Source organism: Agelaius tricolor, unplaced genomic scaffold, assembly GCF_023055355.1.
Source record: "Agelaius tricolor isolate 1412-34295 unplaced genomic scaffold, bAgeTri1.0.p SCAF_1, whole genome shotgun sequence".
In the NCBI taxonomy this organism is placed as follows: Eukaryota; Metazoa; Chordata; class Aves; order Passeriformes; family Icteridae; genus Agelaius; species Agelaius tricolor.
The window spans coordinates 3906096-3934081 of record NW_027269261.1 but is presented as its reverse complement, the minus strand read 5'-3'; the positions used below and the strand labels follow the sequence as shown (position 1 = coordinate 3934081).

General features: G+C 45.2%; 1 protein-coding gene across 3 annotated transcripts in view; it reads left to right on the top strand.

Moving 5' to 3' along the window:
• Nucleotides 1-1779: 1779 nt before the first annotated feature.
• Nucleotides 1780-27986, top strand: part of CCDC85A (coiled-coil domain containing 85A) — a 72947-nt gene continuing 46740 nt past the window's right edge. For 2 of the 3 annotated variants that reach the window (XM_071445887.1, XM_071445854.1), the window contains exons 1-2: nt 2242-2588; nt 5064-5979. In XM_071445887.1, the coding sequence (XP_071301988.1) occupies nt 2370-2588; nt 5064-5979 (1135 nt within the window). In that variant the 5' untranslated portion in view covers nt 2242-2369. Of the gene's footprint in view, nt 2589-5063; nt 5980-27986 lie in introns of all 3 variants that reach the window. The other variant, XM_071445790.1, reaches the window with a different exon arrangement.

The following is a 27986-nucleotide window of genomic DNA, read 5'->3' as shown; positions in this document are numbered from 1 at the left end:
GTAACATTGAGGCAGGTGGATACTCTTCCCTGAAGCTTTTGGATTAAAAAGTTCTTGGACATTTTTCAGTTAACTGTTTATTTCATGGATGGAAATTAATTTGAACTTTTAAAAATCTGACATCATGTGACCTTTCAACTCATACACTGCTGAATTAGAAGAAGAAAAGTCTTTATTTACTGCTGCCAAGCTGTTCTTTTTCAGCTGCATTAAAATGAAATATATTTGGGCATAAAAGATGACAACTCCTTTTCATGGCCTCTTACTGTATTTTTGCTGTGGCTGGTCAGATGCTTTTATCTCAAGCTTTATTCTTTTCAGTGGAAAAAAAAAAATCAGAGGATTTAAGAGAGTGATAGAGTTTGCAGAGAAAATAAAATTTTCACACAAGACTTGGTGCTGCTCAAGAAATGGGATTTCATGCTGGCAAAGCTCTGTGCTTGGTGGGAGCTCTTGTTGACAGTGATGGGCTTTGGGGTTCCTCCTGCAGTCCCCCTCCTGTGGCACAGGTATTCCTTGGAATAGGGGCAGAGGATCCTGAGCAGCAGGCTGAACCTGTGGGGGCAGCTCAAGTGGGATTCCCACTCGATGGAACCAGAGTGTCTGGCATGTGCTTGGGAGGCTGGAGGCACCTGGAAAATGGATCAGCTGAAAGAACATCTCTTCATGGCAGTTGGGAAGGGAAAACATGGAGGACTTGAGTGGGGAAAAGTCCAAGTGTAGCCCACGGTGGATAGGAGCAGGAGAATTTTATTGTGGTCAAGTACAGCTGGCAGTTCAGGGAGAGGATTAGCAGTAAGAACAAAGGAACAGTGTTTGATTTAACCATTTGAGCAGCAACTTTTATACAGGACTAAGAGCAGAAAATAATCCTTGGGCTGGGCCTCTGGCATTGGCAGGGAAATGCCAAGGGAGCCGGCTGGGACAGTGACGTGGGACAGGTTCTGCAGCTGCCTGTGCAGAGCCAGCTACAGCCCTGTGATCTGCCAGTGCTGGCATTAACTACTTCAATTTTCCTCTCAAGAACTAGAAATCTTCTTTAATACTACATAATTCTAAAATTGCAGAACTGGAGGGAGGAAGGGCCCATTAAGTGAGGCAGCCTCCTCTGCCCGCAGGGGGGTTGTTCAGGAGGAACTTTGTGATTGAAAACTAGGGATTCAACCAATTACTCATCTAATAGTTTCAGTTCATCCACCTCTGCCTCTGAGATCTGCCGTCTCATCTTTCTTTGTAAGCAGCATGAATGGATTATCAAGTTTCATTCTCAAATCATCTGCAAGGCAGATTTTATGCAGAGTCTTTGTATCTCTAAGCGAATTGGGGAATGTGAGTCTCTTGCTACACTGCGGTTGAATATTCTTAGGGAAGGTGTATAAGCAGCCCAAGCCTAATTCTTGTGAGGGGTTTAGCTCACGACCTCCAGCCGGAGTAAGGAGCTGCCCCCAGGCTCGGTGCGAGCTGCGCTGAGCCGGGGCGGCGCTGCCCGCCGGTGATGTAATGTGTGTGACCTCCCGCCAGCCGCGCTGCTGGAGGCACCGGCGCCTGCGTTTGTGCCTCCATTCGCCGGCGCGCGGCGGTCACCGGCCGGGAGGGCCGGGACGCCGCCGCAGGTGTGTCCGTCCCTCGGGTGTGTCCGTCCGTCCGTCCCTCGGGTGTGTCCATCCGTCCCGGCGGCCGCCCCGGGATGGTCCCGGCCGCGCTGGCGGGCATCGGCCGGCAGGGGGCGCCCGCCAGCCGCGCGGGGCCCGCGCCGCCCCCGCCCGCACGTGGCGCGCGCCCCGCTGAAAAGCCGCGAGCGGCCCCGCGCCCGCCACTGGCGCCGGCAGCGCCCGCTCCGCTCCGTCCCTCCCGCTCATCCCCGCTGCTCGTCCCCGCTCCGCCGCTGCCGCCCGGCCCGCTCTGCCCACCGCCATGGTGCGCGGCATCGGCACTTCGCATCCTCCCCTGCATCCCGCAGCCCGGGGGCGGCGGGTACCGTGAGAGCCACCGCGCATCCCTGGCGCTGCGGCGAGGAGCGGGCGCACGCAGCTGGCGCTGACCTGTTGCAAGAGCCGGGCTTGACTCGGGGATCTTTTTGTCTAGGTCTTTTTTCTATTTTTTTTTTTAATCTTCTCGACGGGGGAAGTTTGCTCCCCAGCCTGTGGCCCGGCTTCCTCCACACCCTTTCCTCCTCCTTTTCCTCCTTTTTTCCAGAATCCGCTGCCTGGGGCCAGAAGAGGTCTCCCTCGTTCCCCCCGGCCCAGCGCTGGAGCTGGGGGCACCCCGCGGGCTCCGGGCTCGCCCTTTCCCCCGGCGGCGGCGGCGGCGGGGCGGCCCCGGGAACGCGGGGAGGCTCCGCGAGTGCCCCGGGCTGCTGGGCCGCCACCATGTCCAAAGTGGCGGCGGAAAGTTGCGGAGCAGCCCCGGCCGAGGACTTGTCCAAGGTGTCGGACGAGGAGCTGCTGAAGTGGAGCAAGGAGGAGCTGATCCGCAGCCTCCGCCGCGCCGAGGCCGAGAAGATGAGCGCGATGTTGGACCACAGCAACCTCATCCGCGAGGTGAACCGCCGCCTCCAGCTCCACCTCGGCGAGATCCGCGGCTTGAAGGTAGCGGGGTGGGCAGGGTGGGAGCCCTGAAGTTTGTGCGGTGTCTCCCGCCGGGGATGGTCTGGGAGGAGCCGCTCCCGAGAAAAGTGGATGAGGACCGGGCTGAAGAGCGTTTGATTCCGCTTAATAATCAAAGCGCCCGGCTAAGGGATAGGCAGCTATTCATTCGGCAGGCTGTGGGGCACGGCTGGTTTATGCTCTGCCCCGGCATTCTTTTGGGTAGATAAAAACGCTGAAGTCTTGTCAGCTTTGTGTTAGAGTTCCTTCGTTGTGAGTGAGGTTAAATGATCCTGCCTGAAGTGCACAGAAAGAAGGGTTTCTGTAGCTCACGCTGTTTTCTATCACTATTTTCAGACAGACTTGGTCTGTCAGGCAGGCTGGTAGGCTGCTGGAGAGAGCTGGTCGTTTCCAGGATGCAGAGCAGCCTGTGGCAGGTGATGGCAAACCCTTGGGCTCGGGTTTGGGATGGTCAGAACCAATCCCTAATGTCTGAAACGCATCTGGTAACGCATCTCTGATCAGACCATTCTTAGTCGTGTGCTCCTGCAGGCTGCAGTCAGAGGCAGACCAAGTCTGTAGTGGCTTATCCACTCTTAATTTCGCTCTCTTGGTGGATGAGAAGCTTAGTCCCTAATGCCTCCTTTCTGCTTCTGAGGACTGGGAAGAAAGTGTTGCTATTTACAGAGCAATACCTTGCTTGTGGATTACAGACCTAGAAAGTTGCCTTTGAGTAGGCAGGACTACAGAGCATTTTCTGGCTTACAGCTTTGAGAATTTTCAGGAAATTCCTTCAGTGAGGTGAGATTGGAGGGAAGAAGAGAAGAGACAGAGATGCAGTGTGGGCTTTTGAATTATTACAGGAAAGTGCATTAGGAGAGAGTTCTTCACTTGTAGAATGGCTTGAAATGACAGAATTATTGAGAAAATGTCTTTGATAATAGCATGGCATGAAATAAATAGCTTGTGGGGAAGATAGATCCTGCCTTCCAAGTTTTTGTGTTCTGCAAAGTATGTGTGTCCCTTTGGTGGTGTCTGAGGGTAAAAAAGACCCACCCATGGTAGCATTGAGTAAAACTGAAGTTCATATTTTAAGTGTAACTTCAGTCACAGCAATAGTAACTTTCTCCCAGTTACGTGCAAAAGTATTTCTGCAGCTTCCAGATAAATGACCAAACACACTTCAGGTGGGTAGGACAGAGTCACAAATTCCTCTCTCAATTCCAAACTCCTCAAGTCTTGTTTGACTTCCTCCTTTTGTTCAGATGCCTCAGCTGGAACTTTCAGAAAGAATCTGGGAGAAGGAGGTTTTTTGAGCCCTGTGTTGGTGTCTGGGAAGCTCCCTCCGCTGCTCCATGAGTAAGAATGCCCAGCTGGATGGGTGTCTGCTGCTTCCTCACTGAGGAATTGTGCACTTCCACAACTTTTTTTATTCCACTGTGGGATCATTACAAACATCTCTTGCTAGCAGAGGTTTTTAAGGATGCCTTAAAGCCTCATTGAGATTCTTTTCCATTATCAAGTACAGGTTGAAATTGTTAAAATTCCAAGTTATTTGAGGCAAAAATCAGACAAACACATTCATGCACCTAAATCCAGTGAAGTTACAAAAGCTTCCTTTCCTTAGGAAACTGTGCTGAAATGGTGTTTCCATAAGACTGACTTTTTAACAATTTTGGCTAATCTCTGGCTGTAGTGTTGTACATAAGGAATGGATATGTAGATGATGGGAGAAAGATAAATATGGTCACAAGACCAAAATAGAAGAATAAAATACTGAAAATGCTTTTATTCTGCTGTAGTAATGCCCTGAACATTTTTACTTCAGAGCATTTGCTTCAGACTGTTCCTCACTTAGGGAAGGGCATAGAATCATGTACTTCATTTTGTTAAGGGTGAAAGAAAAATCTGTTTAGGCAGATTATTTAATTTCAGAGTGGTTGAAGCAGTCCTGGTTAAGTGATAACCGACAAGGCTTTTTATGCCAATCAGAAACAAAATCTAACAAACCCCTCTCTTTAAAAAATCTCTAAAATATCTTTATATGTGACTATGCTTTAGGGGGTATAAATGTTAATAATTAATAATTTAAGAGAGATTACAATTTGTGATGTATCTTGCACTTTTATTTAGCAATAACTCGCAGGTGAATATTTCTCAGGGGAGCGAGATCATCATGAGAGCACTTACAATCTTTGCTCAATTTGGGAGCTAAATTACTCTGATATTTAGCATGAAAATTAATTAAGCACCTGAAACTTCTCTGCTGTATCAGGGATTAGAAATTAGCTCCAAGCTAAGGGAAGTTTTTGCTGGACAGCAGCTTTGTTTGCTCAAAGCACGGGGCTGTTCCAACGTGCCAGATCTACACATGCAATTATTTATGCCTCACTGGAGTGCTTAAACACGAGTCTGCAGTAACAGTTTAACATCAATTCCTTTAGACAGCCCTCTGCCATGATGATCTTTCTTTTAAAGGACATCAACCAGAAGCTGCAGGAAGATAACCAGGAGCTGAGGGACCTCTGCTGCTTCCTGGATGACGACCGGCAGAAGGGCAAGAGGGTGTCCCGCGAGTGGCAGCGGCTGGGCAGGTACAGCGCCAGCGTCATGCACAAGGAGGTGGCCCTGTACCTGCAGAAGCTGAAAGAGCTGGAAGTGAGGCAGGAAGAAGTGGTTAAGGAGAACCTGGAGCTGAAGGAGTTGTGTGTGTTGCTGGATGAGGAGAAGAGTGGAGGAGCAGGCAGCCGGAGCTCCATCGACAGCCAGATCAGCCTGTGCCAGCTGACTGCCACCAGCGCCTACATCAGAGACGTCGGGGACGGCAGCAGCACCTCCAGCACGGGCAGCACAGACAGCCCAGACCATCACAAACACCACCCAAGCACCAGTCCAGAACACCTGCAGAAACCTCGGGGGGAAGGGAGCCCTGAGCACCAGAAACACAGGAGTATCAGCCCGGAGCACCTACAGAAGCCCAGGAGTTCTGGCAGTCCTGATCACCACCTGAAAGGGCCGAGCCCTGAGCATCACAAAACCATTGTCAAAGTACCTGAACCACAAAAGCACAGCAGCAGCAGCCCAGAAACTATCCCAAAGCACGTTTTGAGTAGTAGTCCTGAACACTTTCAAAAGCAGAGGCCTGGTGGTAGCCCTGAGCACCAAAAGCACAGCGGTGGCAGCCCAGATCACCTGCAGAAGCACACGCCCAGTGGAAGTACAGAGCACCTGCACAAGGTGAGGGGTACGAGCCCAGAGCATCTCAAACAACACTTTGGAGGGAGCCCAGAGCACCTCAAACACCTCAGCGGAGGCAGCAGAGAAGGGACCCTCAGGAGACAAGTGACAGATGAGCTGTCCCCTCACCACAGGAGTTTGTACAACGGAATGAATGGTGGGTCAATGCTTGCAAAAGCTCCCTTTGAAAATTGCTAAGGTAGTTTTGGTGTTATTCCAGCTATTTCTGCAGCAGGAATGATGTTTGGTGTGAAATGAAAGGCAATGAGTCTGGTGTTACCATTATTCCTGTAGCAGATGATTTCATTGGAGTACATGTTTGTCCATCCAGCAGGTGTGGGGTGGATTAAAGAAGTAGGGGGAAAATGCATTTTGAATGTTGGTGTAGGGTATCAAGGAGAAGATCTCAGCCCTGACCCTGCTCTGTGGTTGGTAGATGTGAACTGTTTGTCCCTAGGTGCATTTGTGTTTGCGTAAGAGAGGAATTGCATTATGTTTCTTGTCCTGCTTATATCTGAGTCAGCAGAGTGGAGGTGAGTGTCTCCAATTTCTTTCCACCTTCCTAATCTGCTTTGTCTGTAGCTTTAAAGATTTTAAAATTTCCTGTTTATTGATTGAAGGCTTCTTTTATCCTTATCCATAAACTTTGGAAAAGACCCCAGATGAGGAGTAGGCTCAATAGAAATGAATCTGATAGCTCCGTTCAAAGCCTTGAGTTGCATATTTTTAATCATAACAAATTAAAAATTTAGGAAGATCAAGAAGGGGTTTCTTTGCTGTTCTTATTGCTGCCTTTTAGAGAGGTTTCCAATGAACATGCCTAGTTTTTAAGTGCAGCGTGTCCTGACTGATGGAAATAAATGATTTGTCTTAGGAGAGCCACAATGTAAGTATCTTGTTATTTTGAAAGCTACAAAGTTCAACTGCTGTGGAAATCACTCCTTTTAGACTTAGCAGAATTCCTATAGCCTGCTCCTTTTTATTTCTTCCATGTGCTTTGGGGTGTTCTCATGAAGGCAATTAGTGTCCTAGTTGAAAACCCTTTTCTCAGACCTTTACACTTAGCTTTGAAATCAAGCTCTGCAGAAAGTGATGATTTTGCCTCAGCAAATTGTCTTGGATGGAGCTCCTGTGTTTCCATGTCACAAGCAGCTGTGAGAAGCTGTGTTGGCATCAGTGGAAGTGGCCCCTTGTTGGATCTGCTTGTGAGATGGGTGCTGTCTCTTCAGCCTTTGTCACACTGGGCCAGTGGCCCGTTGGGATTAACTTGCACAATGCCTTCAGTTAGCCCCTCTCTGCAGGGCCAAATCCACGTTGTTTTCAGTGAAATGTGTATTTTTGACAGGGCTGACCAACCCCAACATGGTAAGTGTAGAGACTCCTGTTTCTAAAGACCTGGAAATGATTAAAAAGGTGAGTGTGTGACAAATATGTGAAGATGTGCAGCACAGAAGTTATTCAAGGTGGTCTTACACAACTCCCATTAAATGCTGTATTTTTCTCCATTCAGATTTTTGTGTTTACTATTGACCTTCTGTAAGCAGCACAAAGTATGGAACCAGACTTCCTAAAAATGACTTGTTTCTTGCACCCATGATGTTCATCAGTCCACCACAGTTAATGCAGGAAGGTGATCCAAGGTTTTAAGTATTTATTTTTAAAATTCACTTACAGGGGAAGGAAGATATGGGCTTTCTGCTACCAGCACTGTAGGCTTTCTGTTTGTTTTGGGGATTTTTTCCCCCAGGTAGCCTTGTTAAGAACCATTTCCCTAACAGTGCAGTGAAAGCAGTTGTTACTTTACTCCTGAGTTGACTGGCATCCATTGTGCAGCATATTTCAGCTGTCAAAAGATTGGACTCAGGCCACAAGGTGCTGGAGAGGGCAGCTGGTGCTCTGGGAGGCTCTTTATTGACTTTAATCAGAGCTTTGCCTGCCCTGTGCTTTATAGAAGCACTTCTACAGAAAAGTCCTCTTTGGTTTGACAACTTCTTTCACCAGAAAGTTGTCAAACCTCTCTTCTTTCATATTTATATAATTTGCTGCAAGTTTGAGGTTTAATTCTGACATCTGTCTGACCTTGATCAAACTTGGTAAGACTCTTGACAGCTCTGCTGTGAAGAAAAGGCTTTAAACTTGAGGGAAATACTTGGTCTTCACAGCAAGGCTGGATCCTTCTGGGTATTTTGTGTTCTGATTTTGTCAGCTACTGTAAAGTTGTGGGGAACAGTTAATAAGGAAGTGCTAGAAGAGTTGGTCATTATAAATTGTTATTGTTGTGAAAATAATGTGTAAATCTGAATTTGGATGTTCTGTGTGTACCTGACCCTGCCAGCTGAGTGTAGGCAATGAAAATCCTGATCTTCATGTAAGGAAGGCTGAAATTGTGACAATGGGAGTTAGGAAATGGCCTGGAAACCTGGCCCTAAATTCTGCTGAGCAATACAAAAGGACAATATTGGATTGTGATCCCAAAGCCATGCAGTACATACAGTATTATATCTCATTGGTGCAATCCGGTTTGTTTTCAAATTTGGAATATCTCTAGCTGGCAGATGTTTGCACATCTGGGTCATGAGTTCTAAACTTTGTGTAGTTCTTGTGGGCTGTCATGTGAGCAGCAAGAGTGAAGTGCTGCTTGCCCTAAATGATAAACAGCAGAGACAAACATGTTTTGATATTAAAAGGAGTAAAAGAAAATATTTTGACTACGTAGCCAGAATTTACCAGAGTCAGTACAAGCCTGTCCCATCTTCCTTGCTCTGAGCTGGGCTCTGAATCATGTCTGAGAGGAGAAGTTATTCCTTTGCATGTCAAACCTCATTCCAAAGGTGCTGTACTCTCTACCTGGAACTGCTGTTCCTGATTGGAAGCATGTTTAGGAGCAGCCTGGCTATTCCTGGAGAAGTGGGAGCTTCTGGCAGCTCCCATTTGGGTGGATTTGCAGTGCTGTCAGCAGCTGGTGAGCACAGGGAAGGGGTGGATTGCACAGGGGCTGTGGCCTCTCCCAGAGCTGCGGCTGGAGGTGAAGAGGGCTGGGGTGGATCAGAGGCTTTGCAGGTTCCTCACAGAGTGGGGCTGCAGTGTGACATGGCAGTGCCATCAGAAATGTGATGTGTGCAGCTGGAGCTGCTTTGCAGCATGTGGTTATGCATTAATCATTGGCCTTCAGGCATGTTTTCAGCTATGGGGGAACTTACCTCAGCCTCTCGCTCACAGGCACAGCTGCAGGAATAAAGGATGAGGTGATAACATTTCCTTTCATAATTCTTCTCATCTTCTATGCTCAAAGGTTTGATCTTGGTATTTTTTCTTGTATGACATGTCAGCTTTCATTTATAAGATTTATAAGGCTTTAAAAATAACCTCTGCTTCATGGTTCTCCTACATATTTTCCTGAAATGAGTGTCCTTAGACTTTGGAGTGACAGAAAATGGGATGGGAGAGCTAAATTTGGCCTGGTGCCTGTTAATTGAAAACACATGTATTTAATTCTAGAGGTTTTAACCAAATAAAACATGATAACAATCTTTTGCTGTAATCACACCTAAATGTTCTGGTAATGAGAACAGAAGTATTTGGGATAGAAAGACTGCTGAAATTAGATGAGAAAATACCAGCAGCAAAAACATTTTGAGAAGAGAGCATTAATAGACCCTAGAAGAACACTTGACAGTTTAGCTCTGACACAGATATCTGGGGTGTAAGTGCCTCTATAAATTGATCTGCTTTCAGCATTTGCAGTCTGAGTGTTGGTTTTTTAATCTAAGTGATTTATTTTCAACTTTCTATTTTAAGAAGTCCTTTGTTTTACTCTGAGCTTTGACTTTTGTGTGAAAGGAAGGTATCCAAAGGCTTTCATGTGTGCTTCTTGCTTCCTGCTGAGGTTATTAATGAAGAGAAGTCAAAGTGCTGACTAACACCTCCTGTACTGCTGGAGGTGTGAGGGCTCTTACAGAACAAATGCAGCATCACCTCTCCTTGAGCAAAGGTGTTTGGAGGCTAAACAGAGACTCAGCATAAATTTTGGACTCTTTCTCTTATAAACTCACCTGTGAGAAGGAATATTAAATTAGAAAACACTGCACTGAGTAAAAAGGGTAAACTGCAGTGTGACTCCAGAGGGGAAAAAACTCCTAACAACGTTGGTGAGTTAACTGATACCCTCTCTGTGCAAACAGCTCCCCTTTGCTGGCTGAAGAGTGGCATGATGTCATGTTTCCATCACTGTTTTCTTACACTTCATGCTTCCTAAAGTTGAAATGCAAATAATCTGCCTGTCATCAATGGCACTGCACACACTCTGTGTGTGATTTGACCTGTCCTGGTGGCACCCAGCACTGCACAGCTGGGAGCCTGGGGCAGCACTCCTTACTTTTCAGAGTGAAACCAGAGGCTACCAGGGTCAGTAGAATTTTTTTTCCTTGTGATGTCATGTTTATTTCAGGTATTTAATTTAGAAGTGTAGAGCTCTGAAGCTTTGTCAATCAGAGTCTTTCAATTGAGCTCTGTAGGTTTGATGTCAAACTTGTAAATTGGTTCTGGCTGTTACACACTGTAAGAGAACTGGGACATGAGTTGTGAATATGGATGTGACTACAGCACGCTGCATTTATTACCCAACTTCTTTTTTTGGGAGTGATTTATCATGTTGAAAATGTTTTGTAGTATCAAAACAATGAACCTACTAGAGAGCCACGCTGTAGGACTTTTGGGAGAGGTTTACAATTCTATGCCCTTAACTTCCCTGACATAACTGCATTTTATGTGAATGTTTTAGTGTGCAGTGGGTCATCCTTCCAGCAGAACTCTGGCTGTGTTACTGGCAGAGTGATGCCTCTCCTTATGGAGAGTGGCCTGGTGTGACCGTGTTCACAGGGGTCCAAGGATGAGGGAAGAGACGAGGATCTGGCTCCATGTTTCAGAAGGCTGATTTCTTATTTTATGATATATATTCTATTAAAACTATACTAAAAGAATAGAAGAAAAGATTTCAGCAGAAGGCTGGCTAAGAATAGAAAGAGAAAAGAATGATAACAAAGGTTTGTGTCTTGGACAGAGAGTCTGAGCCAGCTGACTGTGATTGGCCATTAATTATAAACAACCACATGAAACCAATCCCAGATGCACCTGTTGCATTCCACAGCAGCAGATAACCATTGCTTACAGTTTGTTCTTGAGGCCTCTCAGCTTCTCAGGAGGAAAAATCCTAAGGAAAGGATTTTTCAGAAAATATCATAGCTTCAGCCTGGTTCCACAGGTTGTCTGCATGTTCAGCACTGATTCCTGCCCGGCTCAGAGGCTGATCCCAGGTGCTGGGGGCAGGGCTTGCTCTTGGGTGCTGTGGCACTGCTGGCTGCAGTGGGATGTGCAGGGAGACTGAGAACACCCCAGCACCTTCTGGGAAATCACTGCTTCCAAGTTTTATTGGCTTTTCCTTTCTCCCAGGAGGCTCTGTTTTGCACTGAGGACTTAATGCTGATTCAGCTGTTCTTGGATGGAACAGAACAGAGCCATTCCCTTTAAGCCATGTCCAGTGTACCTGGTCTCTCTGGGAGCAGGGTCCCTGTCAGCCCATGAAGTGGGAGGGGGTCGGTGCTGGCAGGGATTTGGGAGCCAAGCCCCGTGCGGTGACTCCCTGCAGCCCCGGGAGCAGTGCCCGTCTCTCCCGAGCGGGACAGAGGGGAGGAGCGGCGCTGGCTCCGTGACTGGGGACGTGTGGCCATGTCTCGTGTCTGGAGTGTCCCCTGGCACGTCCCTGGCCCCGGGGCTCCGGGAGGGAAGGGCGGCTGATCCATCCCAGGGTGTTGTGTCCCCACAAACACCCTGCGAGCCAGCCCTGCTCCCACCCCCTGACTGTGGTAGTGGTACATCTGGCGTGGAGCTGGCAATTAATCTTTCTTCTGTTTTCTTTATTTCGCTGGGCATTTCTGAGAAACAATGTCTTTTCTGAGTGGTGAGTGGGAGTTTGTTTTGGTGCATACAGGAAACAGCAGAGAAGATTATCTCTTTTTCATGGAGATTGGGTCAAGGTCTGAGCCACTTGCCTTTACCTCAGAGAGCTTGTCAGGAGTTTGCACGGCTGTTGGTGTTGTCTGCCTGAAATAAGTGGGCACGTCTGTGTGTTATTCTATTCTTTTAGTGCCAGAATGGCAAATCCTCACATTAAAGCCTTGTCTGAGTCCTTGCATAGAGAGAGTACCCTTAACCTGAGCTCAGGACCTCGTGTATCAGTTCTTCACACAGCTTTTGGAGTTAGTGTTGTGAGTTTAGAACAGTCAAATATGGGTTTAGAAATATTAGTGATTAAATTGTAAAATTCTCTGAACTATGGCACTTCAAATACAGTCAGTATATTACAGTAATTTTTGGTGAGTGCTGCTTGTTTAAAACATTCAGCCTTGTAGTGCATATTATGCTTTCCAGTCAGAATGTCCTGTCCCTTCTGTTCACCTATTTAATGTTTTTTATTTATTTATTTTTAAGCTTTCTTAAGAAGTGAACAGTGGAGAGTTGTGCAGGGCTTGGAGCTGAATGGGTTAAGAGTTAGGGAGGAGCGTGGCAGGCAGGGTAGTGTGGGGTTCACATTTTGTACTGCCACACGCACAAAGGGCAGGGATGTTGACAGGAGTAAGGGACAGCAAGGCATTCCAAATTACAGGGTATTTAATAAGCTATAATAAAGCCTTGTGTACATAAGAAAATGACTGGCAATGAAAATTCATTGGCTTCTGAGCTAGTAAGTTATGTCTTAATTAGTAAACTGAAGCACAGCTTATCTTGGGTCATATTGTCATGGGCAGAGATATATAGTTACTGAGGGAGCACTGAGAATTATCTTCAAGTCATGATCTTGATGTAAATCTTGTCTGCCTGGGCTTCTTCACTGGTTCAAGGGTGGTCTCTGTGAGGAGAATCAGCAAGGACTGAAACACAGCTTTGAATTTTCTCATTGCAGAAAGCAGTACAATAATTGTTTGAGAGGGAATGAGTTATACTAGTGTAACATGGGGGGTGAAGGGCATCAACTAAAATTGCCTTTAGAAAAACAAGCAGTAATGATATTACTCTGTGCTTATTTTGTGGACTTGGACATTTATTTTTTAAGTGTTTTTAATTCTGCAAGGCACACAGAGGAGGGCCAGGATTGTAATCTGTGTCCATGAGCATTTGGTATGCAGCATAGAAGTGTGTGCAAATTTATTGATTGTGAATGGGAAAGCTGCTATCTTGAGCTAGGCTGTCTTAAAAGATGAACAGTTCTGTGAAGGCTGTGAATAACAAATAGTCTTAGTGCTACTCCTCATTTCTGCTATAAAATTTTGGGCATATTTGCATTGTTTCTGTAACATTCATGGGGAGTGAAGAAGGCAGCAGCTCTGGACCTGTGTAGCTCAGCAAGGACATGCTTCTTCTACCCTTTATTTTTTATTTGCGTGATTCTGTGGACTTTACTGGTTTGTAAAAGCCCATATAATAAATGGAGTGGGTATTTGGACCAGTGAAACAGCAGTTCAAGCATTGTCAAGAGTAAAAGATGTGTCAGAGCTGAAAAAGCACAGTGAGCCATGTGGCAGCCATGATATGGAATGTCTCCTAAAGGTCTCCAATTTGGTACTTCCTCAAGGTTGCATAAATTATTCCAGGGCCTTTATGCCTGTAATATTAAACACCTCTAATCTGATCAGTAGTGAGATAGCTCCTCCAAATGTGTCACCTCAAAACTCACTGGATTTCTTTCAGTGCATCTCTCTAAGCTCCTGTGAGCTGTGAAAATTTGCCTTGATCAACAGTGGAGCCTGTACCTGTGACTTGGATTCAAAGGAAAATATCAGTGCTTTCTACCAAGGGTGCAAGGCTGATTCATCACTCTGTGATAAGCTCCCATTTAGGCCAAGTGCAGCTAAGCCTGGAGAAAAGCATTGATTCCTGGCCCACATCCCCTCCTGGCTCCTGAGCCTGTCTTTGGTTTACAATGAACAAACTTTAATGATGTTCAAAATCCATCTGATGACTTTTGTGGTCAGCAAACATTGCTGAGGACATTAAGATGAGCCTCTAAAAATCGTGTTGGATTATGAGAAACAAAAAGAACATTCCACTGGAGGCAGATGAATATATCAAGCACAACCACATGACTGCTGTGAGGCAGAACCTGCAAATTGACTCAGATCCTTCCAAGGATTTGAGCACTTCACTCCTTGCACTGAAATGGGATGCCCAGACAGGACATGGTGCTTAAATATCCCTGCTCATGCAGTGCTCTGAATGAAGTCACTTGTCTGTCACTGTCATCCACCTTGTTTGTTCGGGTCCATTTTAGAAATTTATGTAACCTGAAGTTAAATTTTGAATTTTAGGTTTTTGCAGTGTCACTAAGTCGAAAAAGAAAACATGAAAAGAAATCATTCCAGCAACGATTTTTTCCTAATCAGATCTCCAACCACTGAGACCAAAGGCTCTTCAGTGTAGATAGCAAATCTGTCCCCTCCAGGTACAGCTGCTGAGAACTCTTTGATTCATTCCTGTTGTTGGAACTTGATGCCTGGCCTGTCCTCCAGCCCATACTGCTGAAGGCTACATTGTGACCACTTCTAACCACAGCATGTGCACAGATTTTGGAGAAAAGATCCTGAGTTTTTATTAAAACAAATCCTATTTTCAGTGTGAAGACATTGGGATTTTATGTGCTTTAGTTTCTCCATGAACATAATCAAATGCTAAAGTTTTTTTCACTTTTGAGTGGACTGGAATGTTCTGTTCAGCCTGGATTGCTGCATTGGCCAAGAGCGTGGAAGTGACTGATCAGACTGTCTTGGAAGCACAGATCCCAGAGTTTTGTGCTGTCAAGCCACTCCATCATCCTGGATTTGTCAAGAATGAGTTGAGCAGTGTTGATGCCTTGTATTGATTGCAGTATTGCAAGTACAGCCAGTTGTATCCATGGAATCCTGAAAAGGTGGCTGGGGAACTCCAAAAGGAGATGTAGCACAAAAGGACTTGCATGAGCCACTTTCTACAGCAATGCAAATTCCAGTGTATTTACTTATCAGCTGCCACCTGAAATGTGTCCTTCAGGCACTGGAGTCAGTTTCCTGAGCAACATATTCTATGCCAGCTTTCCTGTTTTGTGGTGTTTTTTATTTTATTCATTTTTCTTAACTAAGAAAACCTGACAGTTGATTCCAGTGTCACTTTGGAAAATGGATATTTGAAGGATTGCTGAAGAATGTTTGAATGAGAAACAATTTCTATTGGTGTTGAGAGCAAAATACTGCTGAATTTATCACTGTAAAGATCTATAGTTTGAATGTAGCAAACCTTGGCTGTATCTGCTTTGTGCTCAGTAGAGCTGCACTTGGCACATGTATTTTTAAGTCAGTTGATGCTAGATATTAATCCTGCATGTCACTTAAGGATTTTTGAGTATTCCTTGTCCTTGTTGCAGGGGAAACATGATCTTGACTGCAAAGATGCAGTCAGGTGCTGCTTGTTCTCAAATTTAACACTTTAGGTACTTTTAATACCTTCCCAGTTTTGTTAGATTTTGATTTATTTGTTTATGCAGTGCTGCTCAGAAACCCATAATGATGCACAGGAAGCAAAGAGGCTCTGGAAAATCTTGGGCAACAATCTGTTGTGAAAGATAGAAGCTACTAGAAGGTTTTTACTCTCTGGAATGAGAAAAATCCAGATAGAATTTGCATTTTGTTTATTAGGAAATGCTGTTCCCCAGGGAAGCAGGAGCACTTTCACGCCAGACACCGAGGCACTCTGGTCTGTGGCTTTGCTCATCAGGTGTCAGGAGAGTTGGCTGCTGCCTGAGCCAGCTGCTTGATTTGCATCTCAGCTCATGGAACTGCTGCTATGGGGCCCAAGTGCCAAATTTGTGTCCCATCGTGTCTGTACAAGCACAGTGGGAAGGGTTCCTCAGGAGAGTTTCTTCACTGCTCCACAAGTCCCATCAGCAGAGCACAGTCTCAGGTCAGCCACACCCAGAGACATCTGAGGTAAAAACCACAGATTTCTCTGTTTAATGGTGTAGATCAGAAGTGGCTCTTTGCCTTGCAGATGGCAGGTACAGTTCTGTTTCTGAGCACCAACCCTTCAGGATTCAACTTCTAACTGCTCAGCTCAGGCCTGTGGAGAACCAGGGCTGGATGAGATTGTAGACCTTGGCTTGGCATGGTGCTGGTTTGTCACCTGTGCATCTGTCCATGCCCAGCTCCATCTGTGTTTATTCTCCATGCCTGGAGAATGGCTCTGAATTGCTCTGATAGCCTCTAGCCCAGCTGATTGCTTTGCTGACTGTGGGGAGTTGTGTGATTCTGGGGAGAGCTCATCAGACATGGGGGTAATCAGACCTTGCACCCCTTTTTGCTCTGGTTTTGTGAACTTGTGTTTTTATGTATGTGTTGTGCAGAAAACTTCTCCCTCTGAACACAAAGCCAAATGCTGAAAAACCCAAACCCAAGTGTATGTCAGATCTGAAAGGTAGCAAAAGAAATATTCAGTGACATCTATTTTCATGGATTCACAGCTTATTCTGAGTTGGAAGGGACCCACAAAGATCATTGAGTCCAACTCTTTAGCAAATGGCCTGTGTGGAGATTGGACCCACAGCCCTGGTGTTAGGTGCTGAATTCACCATCAGAGGGAAAGACTGAAAATAACATAGTAACGTACAGGCCAACAGATTAACAACATTGATGCCTCTTCTGGAAATGGCCTTTGCAGTATGTCTGTCCTTTTCAGGCCCAAAATTCTGCTCTGGTTCATGCTGCAGAAGCTTTCTGAATTCCATGGAGTCCTGTGAGCATCTGAAAGGTCCAGAGCAAGTCTGTGGCTCCAGAGGTGGGCTGGAGTACCCAGGGCAGAGGAGGACATTGCTGTTTTCCTTTGCTCCCTTGCTTGCTGAGCAAAGCCAGTGGCAATTCCTGTCCTTGCTCCAACTTTGAAACTGGAGTTTGAGCCTGCAGAGGGTCTGGGAGCAGTGTTGTGTGAGTGAGGAGAGACAGCAGCTCTGCCCAGAGAGCTTGGCAGGATGAGCTCACAGAGTGTGGCCCTGCAGAGCTCCTGTGTGTGGGCTGGGACAGCAGTGATGTGTGGAACATTGATTTACCTGTGAGAACGCTCCCCTGGTGGAGCCCAGTCAGAAAAAATGTCTTTATGGAGGTGAGACCTTGATGTGTATAAAGAGCTGTGGGTTATCCTGAGGAAATGCTTACACCTGTCAGAAGGGCCTGGTTCTGCTTGCAGCTCTTATCCATACTTCTGGAAACAATTTACCAACCACAGAAATATTGTCATCATCACCTGTGTGTTAAGAACCATGAGCTAAACAAAAGACAAGACAGGATTAATCAGCCACCAATTAGTGCAGGTTTCCTGAGGTTTTGCTGCTGATTATGCCATTGCATCATGTCAGTTTTCTAACAGCTTTATTCTTAGATTAGTCTGTTCTCAGCATGGTGTAAAAACTGGGGCTGAAGTTACTCACATGCCTAGAAAACACCTTTATGAGCAATCAGCTCGAGACAAACATTTTCAATGTGTTTCCTTTAAAAATCAACTTTTAAGGCAATGCTTCCTTCCTGAATTTCCTGAACTGGGCTAGTGGGAAGCAAAGCTATTTTTAATTCTCTTTTGTGTGTGCAGCATTCCTGTTAGAAGCCATTAATCTACCTTTTGCATTTACAGGGCTGCTTAAAGATGTCCTGGCACACGAAGTGATTTACAATGGATCCCCACCTGAAGGGCTGTGATAGCTTTACTGGAGGAAGCTCTGTTTTCTGTCCTGTTCCTCATGGCCTGTTTTTACTGGCACAGAGTAGTTGTGTAGCTGTAGTTGTCTTGATTTGGGAAATGAAGGCATGGGCAGCTCTCTGCTGTGGATTTCAGGCTGCTAACTGGTAAAATCCAGAGGAGCATTTGTCTTCCATCAGAATAAAATTTGAGAATGAATATTCTTGAGCTTAAAAAAAGAGAGAACGCAGTATTTTGGCAAGATGGTCATCTGGCCCTCAGCATCCATCCACAGTGTGGCATATTGTGAGTGTGCCAGGGAGGGGGAAGTGATGCTTAGCAGAAATAAATCTCCACGGCGAGGCTCAGGCTGAACATCTGTGCCTTTGGCAGATGTGGAAGGGAGGAGCTCAGGGTTTGGAGCTGTTCTGGCTGCCTGCCGGCAGACTCTGCTCTGGCAGGTAGGTGGCTGCTGCTCTCTGTCAAACTCTGCGGGCTGAAATGTTTGCCTAAAGTCCTGCGGAGCCGGGGCTGCCTTCAAGGGAGCGCTGGGGAAAGGTTCTCCCTGCTGCCAAAAGCTGGAGCTCTCTGTGCGAGGTCACTGCGGCAGGGGCACTTCAGGAAGGGTTTGGCCCTGCTCAGGGGTCGGGGCCCGCTCCGGAGCTCCCCGGTGCTGGGGAGCCGGGGTTTGTCATGCCGGGGTGACAGCCCGGACATTCCCGGTGCTGGGGAGCTGGGGTGTGACATCCCGGGGTGACAGCCCGGACATTCCCGGTGCTGGGGAGCTGGGGTGTGACATCCCGGGGTGACAGCCCGGACATTCCCGACCCGGGAGCCGGGGTTTGCCATGCCGGGGTGACAGCCCAAACATTCCCGTGCTGGGGAGCCGGGGTTTGCCATGCCGGGGTGACAGCCCGAACATTCCCGGTGCTGGGGAGCCGGGGTTTGTCATGCCGGAGTGACAGCCCAGACATTCCCGGTGCTGGGGAGCCGGGGTTTGCCATCCCGGGGTGACAGCCCGGACATTCCCGGCCAGGGGGATGTGCTGACAGGACACAGCACCGATCCTGCTCGGGAGCACAAAGCTCCTGCAGTTCCAGCAGCCTCCTGCTGTGCAGACAGCCAGTCCTTCCTAAATGGCCCCTCTCAGCCAAAATGTGCTCTGAGTGTAGGCCAAGGTTTCAGACCTGGGCAGAGATTAAAGAGACATTAATACTGCTACTATTCTCATCTGCAATTGAATTTGAATTGCAATTCAATTAGAAACCAGAGCAAACACCAGGTTGTGTGTCCTGAGCATGATTTAGCAACCTGTTAGTCTTTTAATTGCTCTGATTGTTTGGTACTTGAAATAAGTGTGTATTTTTAAAATCTCGTGGCAGTAACTTTTGGAAAAAAGTCATTGCTTTTCATTTTGCAGGCGTTTTGTCTTTCATGCTGAAGTACAGGAACATATGGTGCTACTTCTGAGGTAGCACTTGTTTAAATATCTTTCCTTGTAAAATTTTCTGCAGAGCTGTATAATTTTCTCCTGTAAAAATATTCCTACTGTGTTTAACTGGTTTTATAGCTACTTAATGGGATTATCATGTTTTTATAATTGCAAGTGTTTCATGGATGTGGGTCAAGAAATTAAACTCTGAACCCTGAATAAGACAAATGAGCAGTAAGCAGTTAGAAATTCAAAGAGAGTAGTAAGAAATAATGATAATAGTATAAAGTAAATAAAATAGTTTATCAAAACACATCCCAGGTACTTTGAAAGGGTCAAAGCAGTAATTTTATTTTTAAGCTGAGCTCTTGGCAGTCAGTAGACATGGAATGCTCTGATACAGTGTCCAGAATCCCCACATGGAAACCAGTTACATCTCTGTTTGTGTTCAGTCTGGTGAACAGGCTTCCCAAGTCATGGTGTTCCTTCTGCCTGAGCCATGGGAAGCTTGAGTCAGGAGCATGTATTAAAAAATGTAAACCAGCAGCACATTCATCTATACACAATGAAGGGAGACTGGAAATATTCCTGAGTGTAGCACGGCCAGGAGAGTCAGAGGAGTGGAATAACTGGAATATTCTGTATATTTTTTGTCTACATTGCTAGACACTTACCCAGCATGAGAGATGATTAGTGAGAGGCTAATTGGCCTGTTAAACAAACATATTTAGAAATGTATAAGGATCCATATCTCAGGAATGATGCAAATCTGCAACCCTTCTCATACAGCAGTGGGAAATGCACTCCAGGGGCAGTGTGCCAGGCTCCCTCTGCTGCCTTGGGCATGCTGGGCTGAGGTTGGAGCTCTTCACTAACCAGGCACCTTCGAGAAAGCTGCAGGGATGAAACATCTCCAGGAGAGGAGCAGCTGGCCCACTCTTGCCTGGGGGGCAGAGCTCTCTCCCCCTACGGGATCCCGGATGGAGCAGCAAACACACAATTGCTGGAAGTGGAAAGGCAGGAGTAGGAAGGACTGCACAGGATCTCCCTTCTCCTGCAGCTGGGCTCAGGACTGATTGCCATCTCTGGGGAAACATCACTCCCATGTGGAGGTGGCTTTTGGAGCTGCAATGAGAGCAGACTGTGTTTGGTGCTGGAGGTTTGGAGTCGCACCCTGCTGAGTGCAGACAATAGAGTTGCTCAGAAAATGGATTCTGAGGAGTATTTTGAGAAGAAGAAAGTGGATGAGGTCAGACAGATTCAGACTTATGTCTAACAGTGCATAGGTTGTAAAGTGAAGGACTGAAAAAACCAAAAATGTCAGAAGGACTCTGGGCAAGGGGAAATGTCATAATCCAGTTACTTAGAGTTGGATTAAGTTGAATTTGCCCTGTTTTTGAACAGTGTTCCTGCTTCCTGAAAATGGAGCTGTGGGAGAGCAGAATTAGGGTACAGGATAACCAAAGCTCCAGCATTTCCAAGTTTGAAATGGTAGGAAAAGCTGTAGGTAATGACCACTTATATGTCACTTGTTTGTGTGTGCTGAATGCAACGACTGAAGGGTTTTGCCAATGGCTGTAGTTTTTCAGTCAGTCACAGGTATCAGCTTGGTCTCCTGCCCATCTCATTCTGCTGGCAGGTGGAAACCAGGACATTTGTCACAGTGCCAGCCATGGCCAGTGACCATCGTGGTGCTGCTGGACCTCACCAGCTCCCAGGGGCTGCTCAGGGTTTCTGTCTCCGTTGCACCTCTGAGCCCCCCTTGGCTTTTGGTGTTTGAGCACCTGGAGGAGCTCCTGCCAGTCTTTCCTCATGACTGTGAATGGGATTTTGGCAATCCTGGCAGCTGACAGTCTACAAAAGTGAATTTCTTTTTGTCTGGCCTCTCCTCGTCTCCCAGAGTTCTCTGTGAAGCAGGATTCTTCCCCTGTGTGCTGGAAGGCAGAAATCTCTCATTATGGAGTATTTAATTTTTCAAATGACTGCTGCCACTGGATCAGTCAATAGTCTGTGTTAGTTGAACTCTGCTGCTGAATCTGAGCTTTCCTGTTAAAAAAGGAGAAAGCAAAATATTTTTTTTCTATCCACTTTTGCTAAATGAATCTTAATGATTTGTGCAAGTCGTTACTACGAGTCCTTTGATTATTATTGCTGGTGGAAAAGCAATTACATTGGAAAATCAACTAAAAGTCAATTGTGAGATTAAAACCTACAGTTCTAGATCTTTTCCTTGATTTATTTTTGATAGTGGGTGATTTATTATTGAGAGTGAGGGATCTAGGAATTCTTCCTTGTTAATCCCTGCCTAGCAGCTGTTTGAAGCTTATGGCACTAAAAAGTTCCTGTAGGTGCTTTGGGGCTTGGAAAAAAATCCCAGGTGAAGTGAATGTGTAAGAATCTGATGGTTCATTTGATATGTGGCCATACAGGGTAGCAGCTCATTTAGGGGACCACTTCTCTCATTTTAATTCAACTAGAAAATGCTCACTCAGCTGCACAAATAGGACTATCCATCTGTACACCTATTATGGGATCAGATTAATTAAGGTAAAAGCAGTGAATTAACTTCAGTTAAAAAGGCTGCCATGAATTGCTCAGTAATAATTTAATCCTATCTTCCACAAGTAGAAGGCACCTTATAGCTAACATGTTAAACTACAAATTTCTGATCCAACATGAGTTTTGAGGGGTTTTTATTTTGTTTTCAGAATTGTCAAGGAGCTTAGCTAAATAGCCTTACAAAGGTAGAAAGTTTGAAAGCTTTATTTAATAATTTTTAATGCTTAGTTTTATCCTTAGGATTATATCTAACTATAAGCTGAGCTACCTTTAATCTTTCCATTTGTCTAAATGGTAATTCTGATAAATTTAACATGAATCAAAGGTACTGTGGGATGGAAAGCTTTTCTGGAAGGTTACTCAGAAAATAGGTTTTAATTGCACAGGTTAATATGAAACTGCCTTTTTGGTTTGCAGACAGAAAATGATCACATGCATTTGCCTGGGAACACCCATCCATCCATCCATCCATCCATCCATCCATCCATCCATCCATCCATCCATCCATCCCTCCCTCTGCCAGGGTGTTTGTGAACAGTCAAAACATTGATCAGGGAGGGGTTTTGTGTTTCCAATTTCACTGTAAGGTAATAAGTGCTTTTCAGGGAAATCCAGAGCTGTGGGCTGCATTTGTTCACAGCCAGCACACCCCATTCCCTTCATGTTCCTGGACAGGTTCCCGCTTGGATGTGAAGCTCTTGGTGGGAAATTCCAAGTCTGTACCCAAGGGATAGGCAGTGCAGGAAGGTGCAGTGGGAGTGACACAGAGCTTGTTCTGGAGCTGTACAAAAAGCTCAATATTCAGATGCACAGTCTCTCTGAGATGCCACAATAAGGGAGAAAATAGAATTAATACAAGTGTTGCCAATCCATTACTGTGCTGAGGGCAGGAAATCAGCCCTGCTCTATGCCACAAAGGGATTTTTATGGAAGTCTGGGAGCCTTCCTTGCTGGGCACCAGGCTCTGTCTGGTGCTTCAAAGAATTGTGTGTGACTTGCACTCAGGCTGTGTGACAATCTGGGATTGCATTTCTGGAGATTGGAATTGGGTTTTGCCTGCTTCTTTTTGACATCTCTCTGGTGACAGCTGAGGGCCAGCAGTGTTTGCTAAAGAGATAATGGTAGGCTGATGGCTCTTCTCCTTGAGGAAATGCAGATTTTACTCACTGATAATTTAAAATTACAATTACTGTGTGATCTTGGGTGTGGTTTGGAGCTTTTTTCCTCTTAAGCCAAGGAATTTCTTAAAGCATTTCACTGGAAAATGGAACTAGATGGAGAAACATGGTGGTGGTTAAATTGTGGAGAGGGTGAAGCACAGGATTGTGGAACCTTTGGATGAAGCTGTGCTGTGTTGCAATTACTCCTGTGGGCATCACAGGAACAAACATGGTGCAGTGGTAAGCCCAGAATCTTGAGGGTAAATAATTTATTGAATGGATCCTAACATGAGAAGTTCTGGTGTTTAAATATTTTGAATGAAAAGAGCATCATTTGCTTTTTCAGTCACTCCCTTCACTAAAGTTGTAAAACAGAAAAATCCATATACACTTACAGCCAAGGTTATTTCTTACACATGCAGGAGAGAGATTTGAAGTAGAATCAAGGAAATACTGAACTAGGATTGTTGAGCCTGTTCTCCTGCCAGGAGTGCAGTCCTTGAAGCAGGAATAAGAATTAGGATTGCCAGGAGCAACAACTGACCTTTCAACACTTGGGGTGCTGGAAGTTGGCAGATCACAGGGGCAGTTCCAAAGCAGAGTTCCCAGCATGTTCAACCCCATTTTGATGAAAAATGGGATGTCAGAAGGAGAGAGGACATTTATCTTGCTGCAAAGAACCATTCACACAATGGTTATCTTGATTTTATTTTCACAGGAACATATGTTTCATGTTTAATTGTCAACACCTTCCTGAAGTCTCTACTTCCCACCATAACTGAAGTATGAAAAATCAGTGGGAATGCAGTGAAGGAAACAAGTGGGGTTGGAATAAAACCTTGGCACAGTTGGCCACATGTAGAACATCTTTTAGAGCATTAACAGGGGTGAAAAAGTGTGGCCAGTAAACCACAGGGGGAAGGGACAGAGAGATTTGGCTTTAATTTCATTTTTAGTGGGAAGAAGAAATGAATTTGAATGAGAAATTGATCATCCACAGTTGGATCCTCTTGCAGAAATATTGCCATTGATTTCTGGAGGAATGGGATGTGCCACCTTGTTTGCCTGTGACTGTGCTTTCCTCTTGGTACAGAGTAATTCACTGACACTCCAAAAAGCCCCAAACAAAAACCACCACAAATAAACAAAATCTACTTCACTGCATGGAGACTAAATTAGCTTTTAGGTCTCTAATATGATTGTTATGGAGCCATGGAGGCTGAGGAAAGATTCTGAAATTTTGCTGCTTGGACTAACTCTACACTGTTCAGTAGTGGCAACGGTTAATTCATTTTCTAAAGATCATGTAGATACATGAGGCTGAAACTTTGTGATTTATTTTGAGCTCTGAGGAATATAATGTGAAAGCCTATTCAGGTTTTACTGGCTGGCCAGAGACTGCAGTCAGTTTAATGAGACACAGCTAAATTTACCATGATAAAGTGCTGCTTCGTGCACAAAATAGATGTTGTGGTCCTGTGCTGGTGATTGATGATTTATTACCTTCAAAACTGTTGAACCAATGTGCAGAATTAATTTTGAGTGGATTATTCATTGTTTTTATCCCTTGGAATCTTGTATGATTGATAAACAATTTAAAAGGAAAAAAAAAACCAAACTCAAAAATTAACTATGAGAGATTTTTAGGTTGTGCATTTCAGAACACCCCCCTTTTCCCCTGAGATGTTTTACAAACCTAATGTAGCACCAGTTTTGTGCTGCAGAAGGTGTTTATAGCTCACTTTATTTGGCTCCTTATCAAATTCCAGGTTTTCCTCTGTAAAGCTCTCAAGGGATTGAGTGAAGCTGCAGTGTATGGATGATCCCTCTGTGCATGGTCCTTCATTCCTGGGCTGATCCCAGCTGACAGCCCTCAGTTTGGAGCCCCAGGCACTGGGAGATGCCCACAGCAGGGGAATTTTCAGCTCCCAGTCTGGCAGCTGCTTTAACCCTTTAACTTCTGGGGAGAAAAACCTGCTCAGGCAGAGGATTCAGAAAACTAAGAGGAGAATCCGGCCAGCAGGAGATGGAGAGGGGAGAGGTGTGTTAGAGGCAAGGAAAAGGATTAAATGTGCTGTGGTTGTCTCCCTGTGACAGGCACAACATGACACAGAGTTTTGGGGTTTCTTCTGATTTATCTTTCTAAAGAGAAATCTATCTGACTCATCAAGCAAGCCTTGGCTCTGCCTCTTGCACTGTGGGGATTTGAAAAAACCCGTGCTGCTCCCCCAGTGACTTCCTTACACTCAGGACTCTGTAAAAATAGACATTTCTGTTCTGGTCTGTCCTGGAGGTCTCATTTTGGCCATGTTGGGTCTATAAGCTGAGCTCTGGTGAGTCCTGCTGGAGCAGAGAGCAGCTCAGCTCAGCAGTGTCAGCCTCCAGGGCTGCTCTGTCTGCTGCTGCAACCATCAGCTGTGCTTCCCAAATCCAGGGCCTTAGGCAACACAGGATATGTGCTCTGACAGGCTCCACAGCAGCTAAAGGTTGGACTCAGGTGGAATTTTGTGGGTCCTTAAGCAGTTTTGGTCCTTGCCCTGCAGAACTGAGGTGAGCCCATGACTTTGCTTTGGGAGAAGTTGTTTCATAATCCTCCTTTAGGCTCAGGCTCCTGTGCAGGTTTAGGGGTGACACAAGGGCTTGGCAGTGTCTTAGCTGACAAAAGCAAAGGCTCTGTGTTTCATTTAATCCTTTATTTATTTAAAAGGAAAGAAGCTGTAGTTTTGCTAGCAAGGCTCTTCTCAGCACCTGAAAGCTGAGCAGGGTCAGTCTGGATCATTACCTGGATTTTTAACCTCTGGAAAGCACACAGATGAGCTTGTGGTAGAAAAACCATTATCTTTGAGTCAGTCATAAATACTGAGAGGGTAAAGGTTGAAATATTAAACTGAGATTCTTTCTACTTGCTCTTTGAAATACCAAGAGCTTGAAAGTTTTTCCAAGGCTCTCTGCAAACATTGGTGGTGGAATTATCATTCACTTTTTGTCAGGAGCTGCTGTGCAGTGCTGCCCTGTGCTCCAAGCAAACACAGCCCTGCATCCCCCTCTCCTTCAAGTCCTGAGGCTGATTTGTGTTCTCTTCTCTCATCACAGCACCTATTTATTCTCTTTATCACAACCTCTTTACATCTTCTCTTTGGCCCCTTGTGCCTGCCACTCTGCTGGTGGTTTGGTAGATAAAATAGATTTACTATCATCAACAATGCCTGCTGAGGGTGGGAATGGTGCAGGACTATGTCAAGAAGAATCATTCCATGCTGGAGAAAAACCTCTGTTCTCTGACCTGTTTTCTCTCTTGGAAATTCTGTTTCCCTTATGCTTCCCTACACATCTTCAGAAATTTCAATGCTAAAGAACTTTATGATCTATAAGTCAGTTTTTTGGCCTTAATCTTTGAGTAAATAAGTATCAGATGACTGTGCTGCTCATACTTGGAGCTGCTCACAGTTCCTCTCTCCATTACAGACACCAAGCCCTGCAGTGCAACAATCCAGGGAATATTCTGTTTGGTAAAAATCAATCATCATATTCTTTCTACATCCCTCTGTTTTGTTATCTGTCACCTTGAATTCATCAGAATGATCCATGTTTGGGTTTTCATCCCTAAATCTGGCCAGGCTGTCTGACAAACAACTGTGGCCATGAGACAGTTTCCTTAAAGGGCTGTTGGCACTCAGTCACTTTCACCCCTGGAAAAATGGTGAAAAATGAAAGATGTGGGAGACATGGGTTTGTTTTCAAGGACTAAGCTTTATGCTCAAGGTAGTCATAGAAAAGTGCTTTCAAATTACTGATGTCTGGAATGTGGAATCATCAAACTTCTGCTATGGAAAAATCTTTTGGTATTGGAGAAATATATCTGAGGTCAAAAATAGTTTTGTCTCCCTCAGCAGCCAAACCTCTGTGTGTTCTCTGTAGCTCTTTGAAATGATCCTCATGTGGCTGGACTGGTGCTGGGTGCTCCTCCCTGGGCAGGACAGAGCAGACCTGCCCAAACTGAGCCCTGTTTGCTGTTCCTCTGGAAGAGGTTTCCCACATTTCCTCGAGGTGTTCTGCCTTATTCCAGCTGCTCAAGGCATGGACTTTCAGCACTTCTGAGCCTTGGCTTTGCTTGCAGTGGTAAAACACATTTTACAGATTTCTTTTGTAAATGCTGCTTCAGTTTCTCTTCTATCTCAGTGGTGTGCTCCTCATTTTCCTTCCAACAGAAATAAGAAATCTTTCTATTATTATTATGAATAATGGGGGAAATCAGTATAGTTCTGAATCTCATTTTAAGTTTAAAATCCCTTATGGATGCTGTCAGAAGAGACACCACAGTTTGTTCCTCTCCTTGAGACAGGAGCCCATGTCTATCAAAGTCTTGATGGGTGATGATCAAGCTTCTCTTGCTCAGGAATGTGAGCAGTTGGCAGGCTGGGCTTCATTTTTATATCAGAGAGATGCTGTGTGGTTCAGTGCTGGTGGTGTCCCTTCCCTGGATATTTAGCAAACAAAAATGGTTCCTCAGGGTAGGAAAAAGGGTAAAACAGCCTTTGACCAAGAACAGCGTATGCATCAAAAATGCTGCTTTTTGGAATATAATTAATTAATAGAATTAAAACTCCTAAAAAGCTGAGTGTTGTCAACAAGGAATGAGAGGTGATCTTGAAACAGGATATAACTTTGGGATAGAAAACACTGAAGGGTTCATAGTCTAGTCTAGCAAGGAAAGGAGATTGACTGTACTTCCTAAAGCCACAGGCATCATTCCAGCTTCTGCTTCTGGAAATTCTGATGACTGGAGCTTTGTGGTCTTGATTAAATCTTGACAAAGTTCTCTCTCTGATTCTGATACACTTGCAGAAGCTTTATCCTTGTGTCCCAGGGCAGAATTTGGATTTGATGCCTCCCTAAGGATAAATTACACTTGATATTAGATGCCCACTTTGCACTGCATGCTTCAGTTTAGCTTTTCCTGGTTGAAAGGCAAAAAAAAAGCAAAAAAAAAAAAGTAGAGAAGGAATGAATGTCTTATATTGGGAATCCAGAACAAATCTGAACCAACTCCATGAGTGTGTGAAGTTGTAGTCCCTCTGTACCTGCTGTGGTGGAAGGTTTGGTTTTAATCCAGAGGGAACAGAAATGAAACTCTTGAACATGAATGAAACAAACCCCCCCAAATGTTTGCCTGACTAATGAGCAAGGCAATTTGTTTAATGGTGTGATTTCTTTCTTATTTTTTTAAAATGTTCTTTTCCTTAGAGAAAGCAAACTGAAATCCTTCCC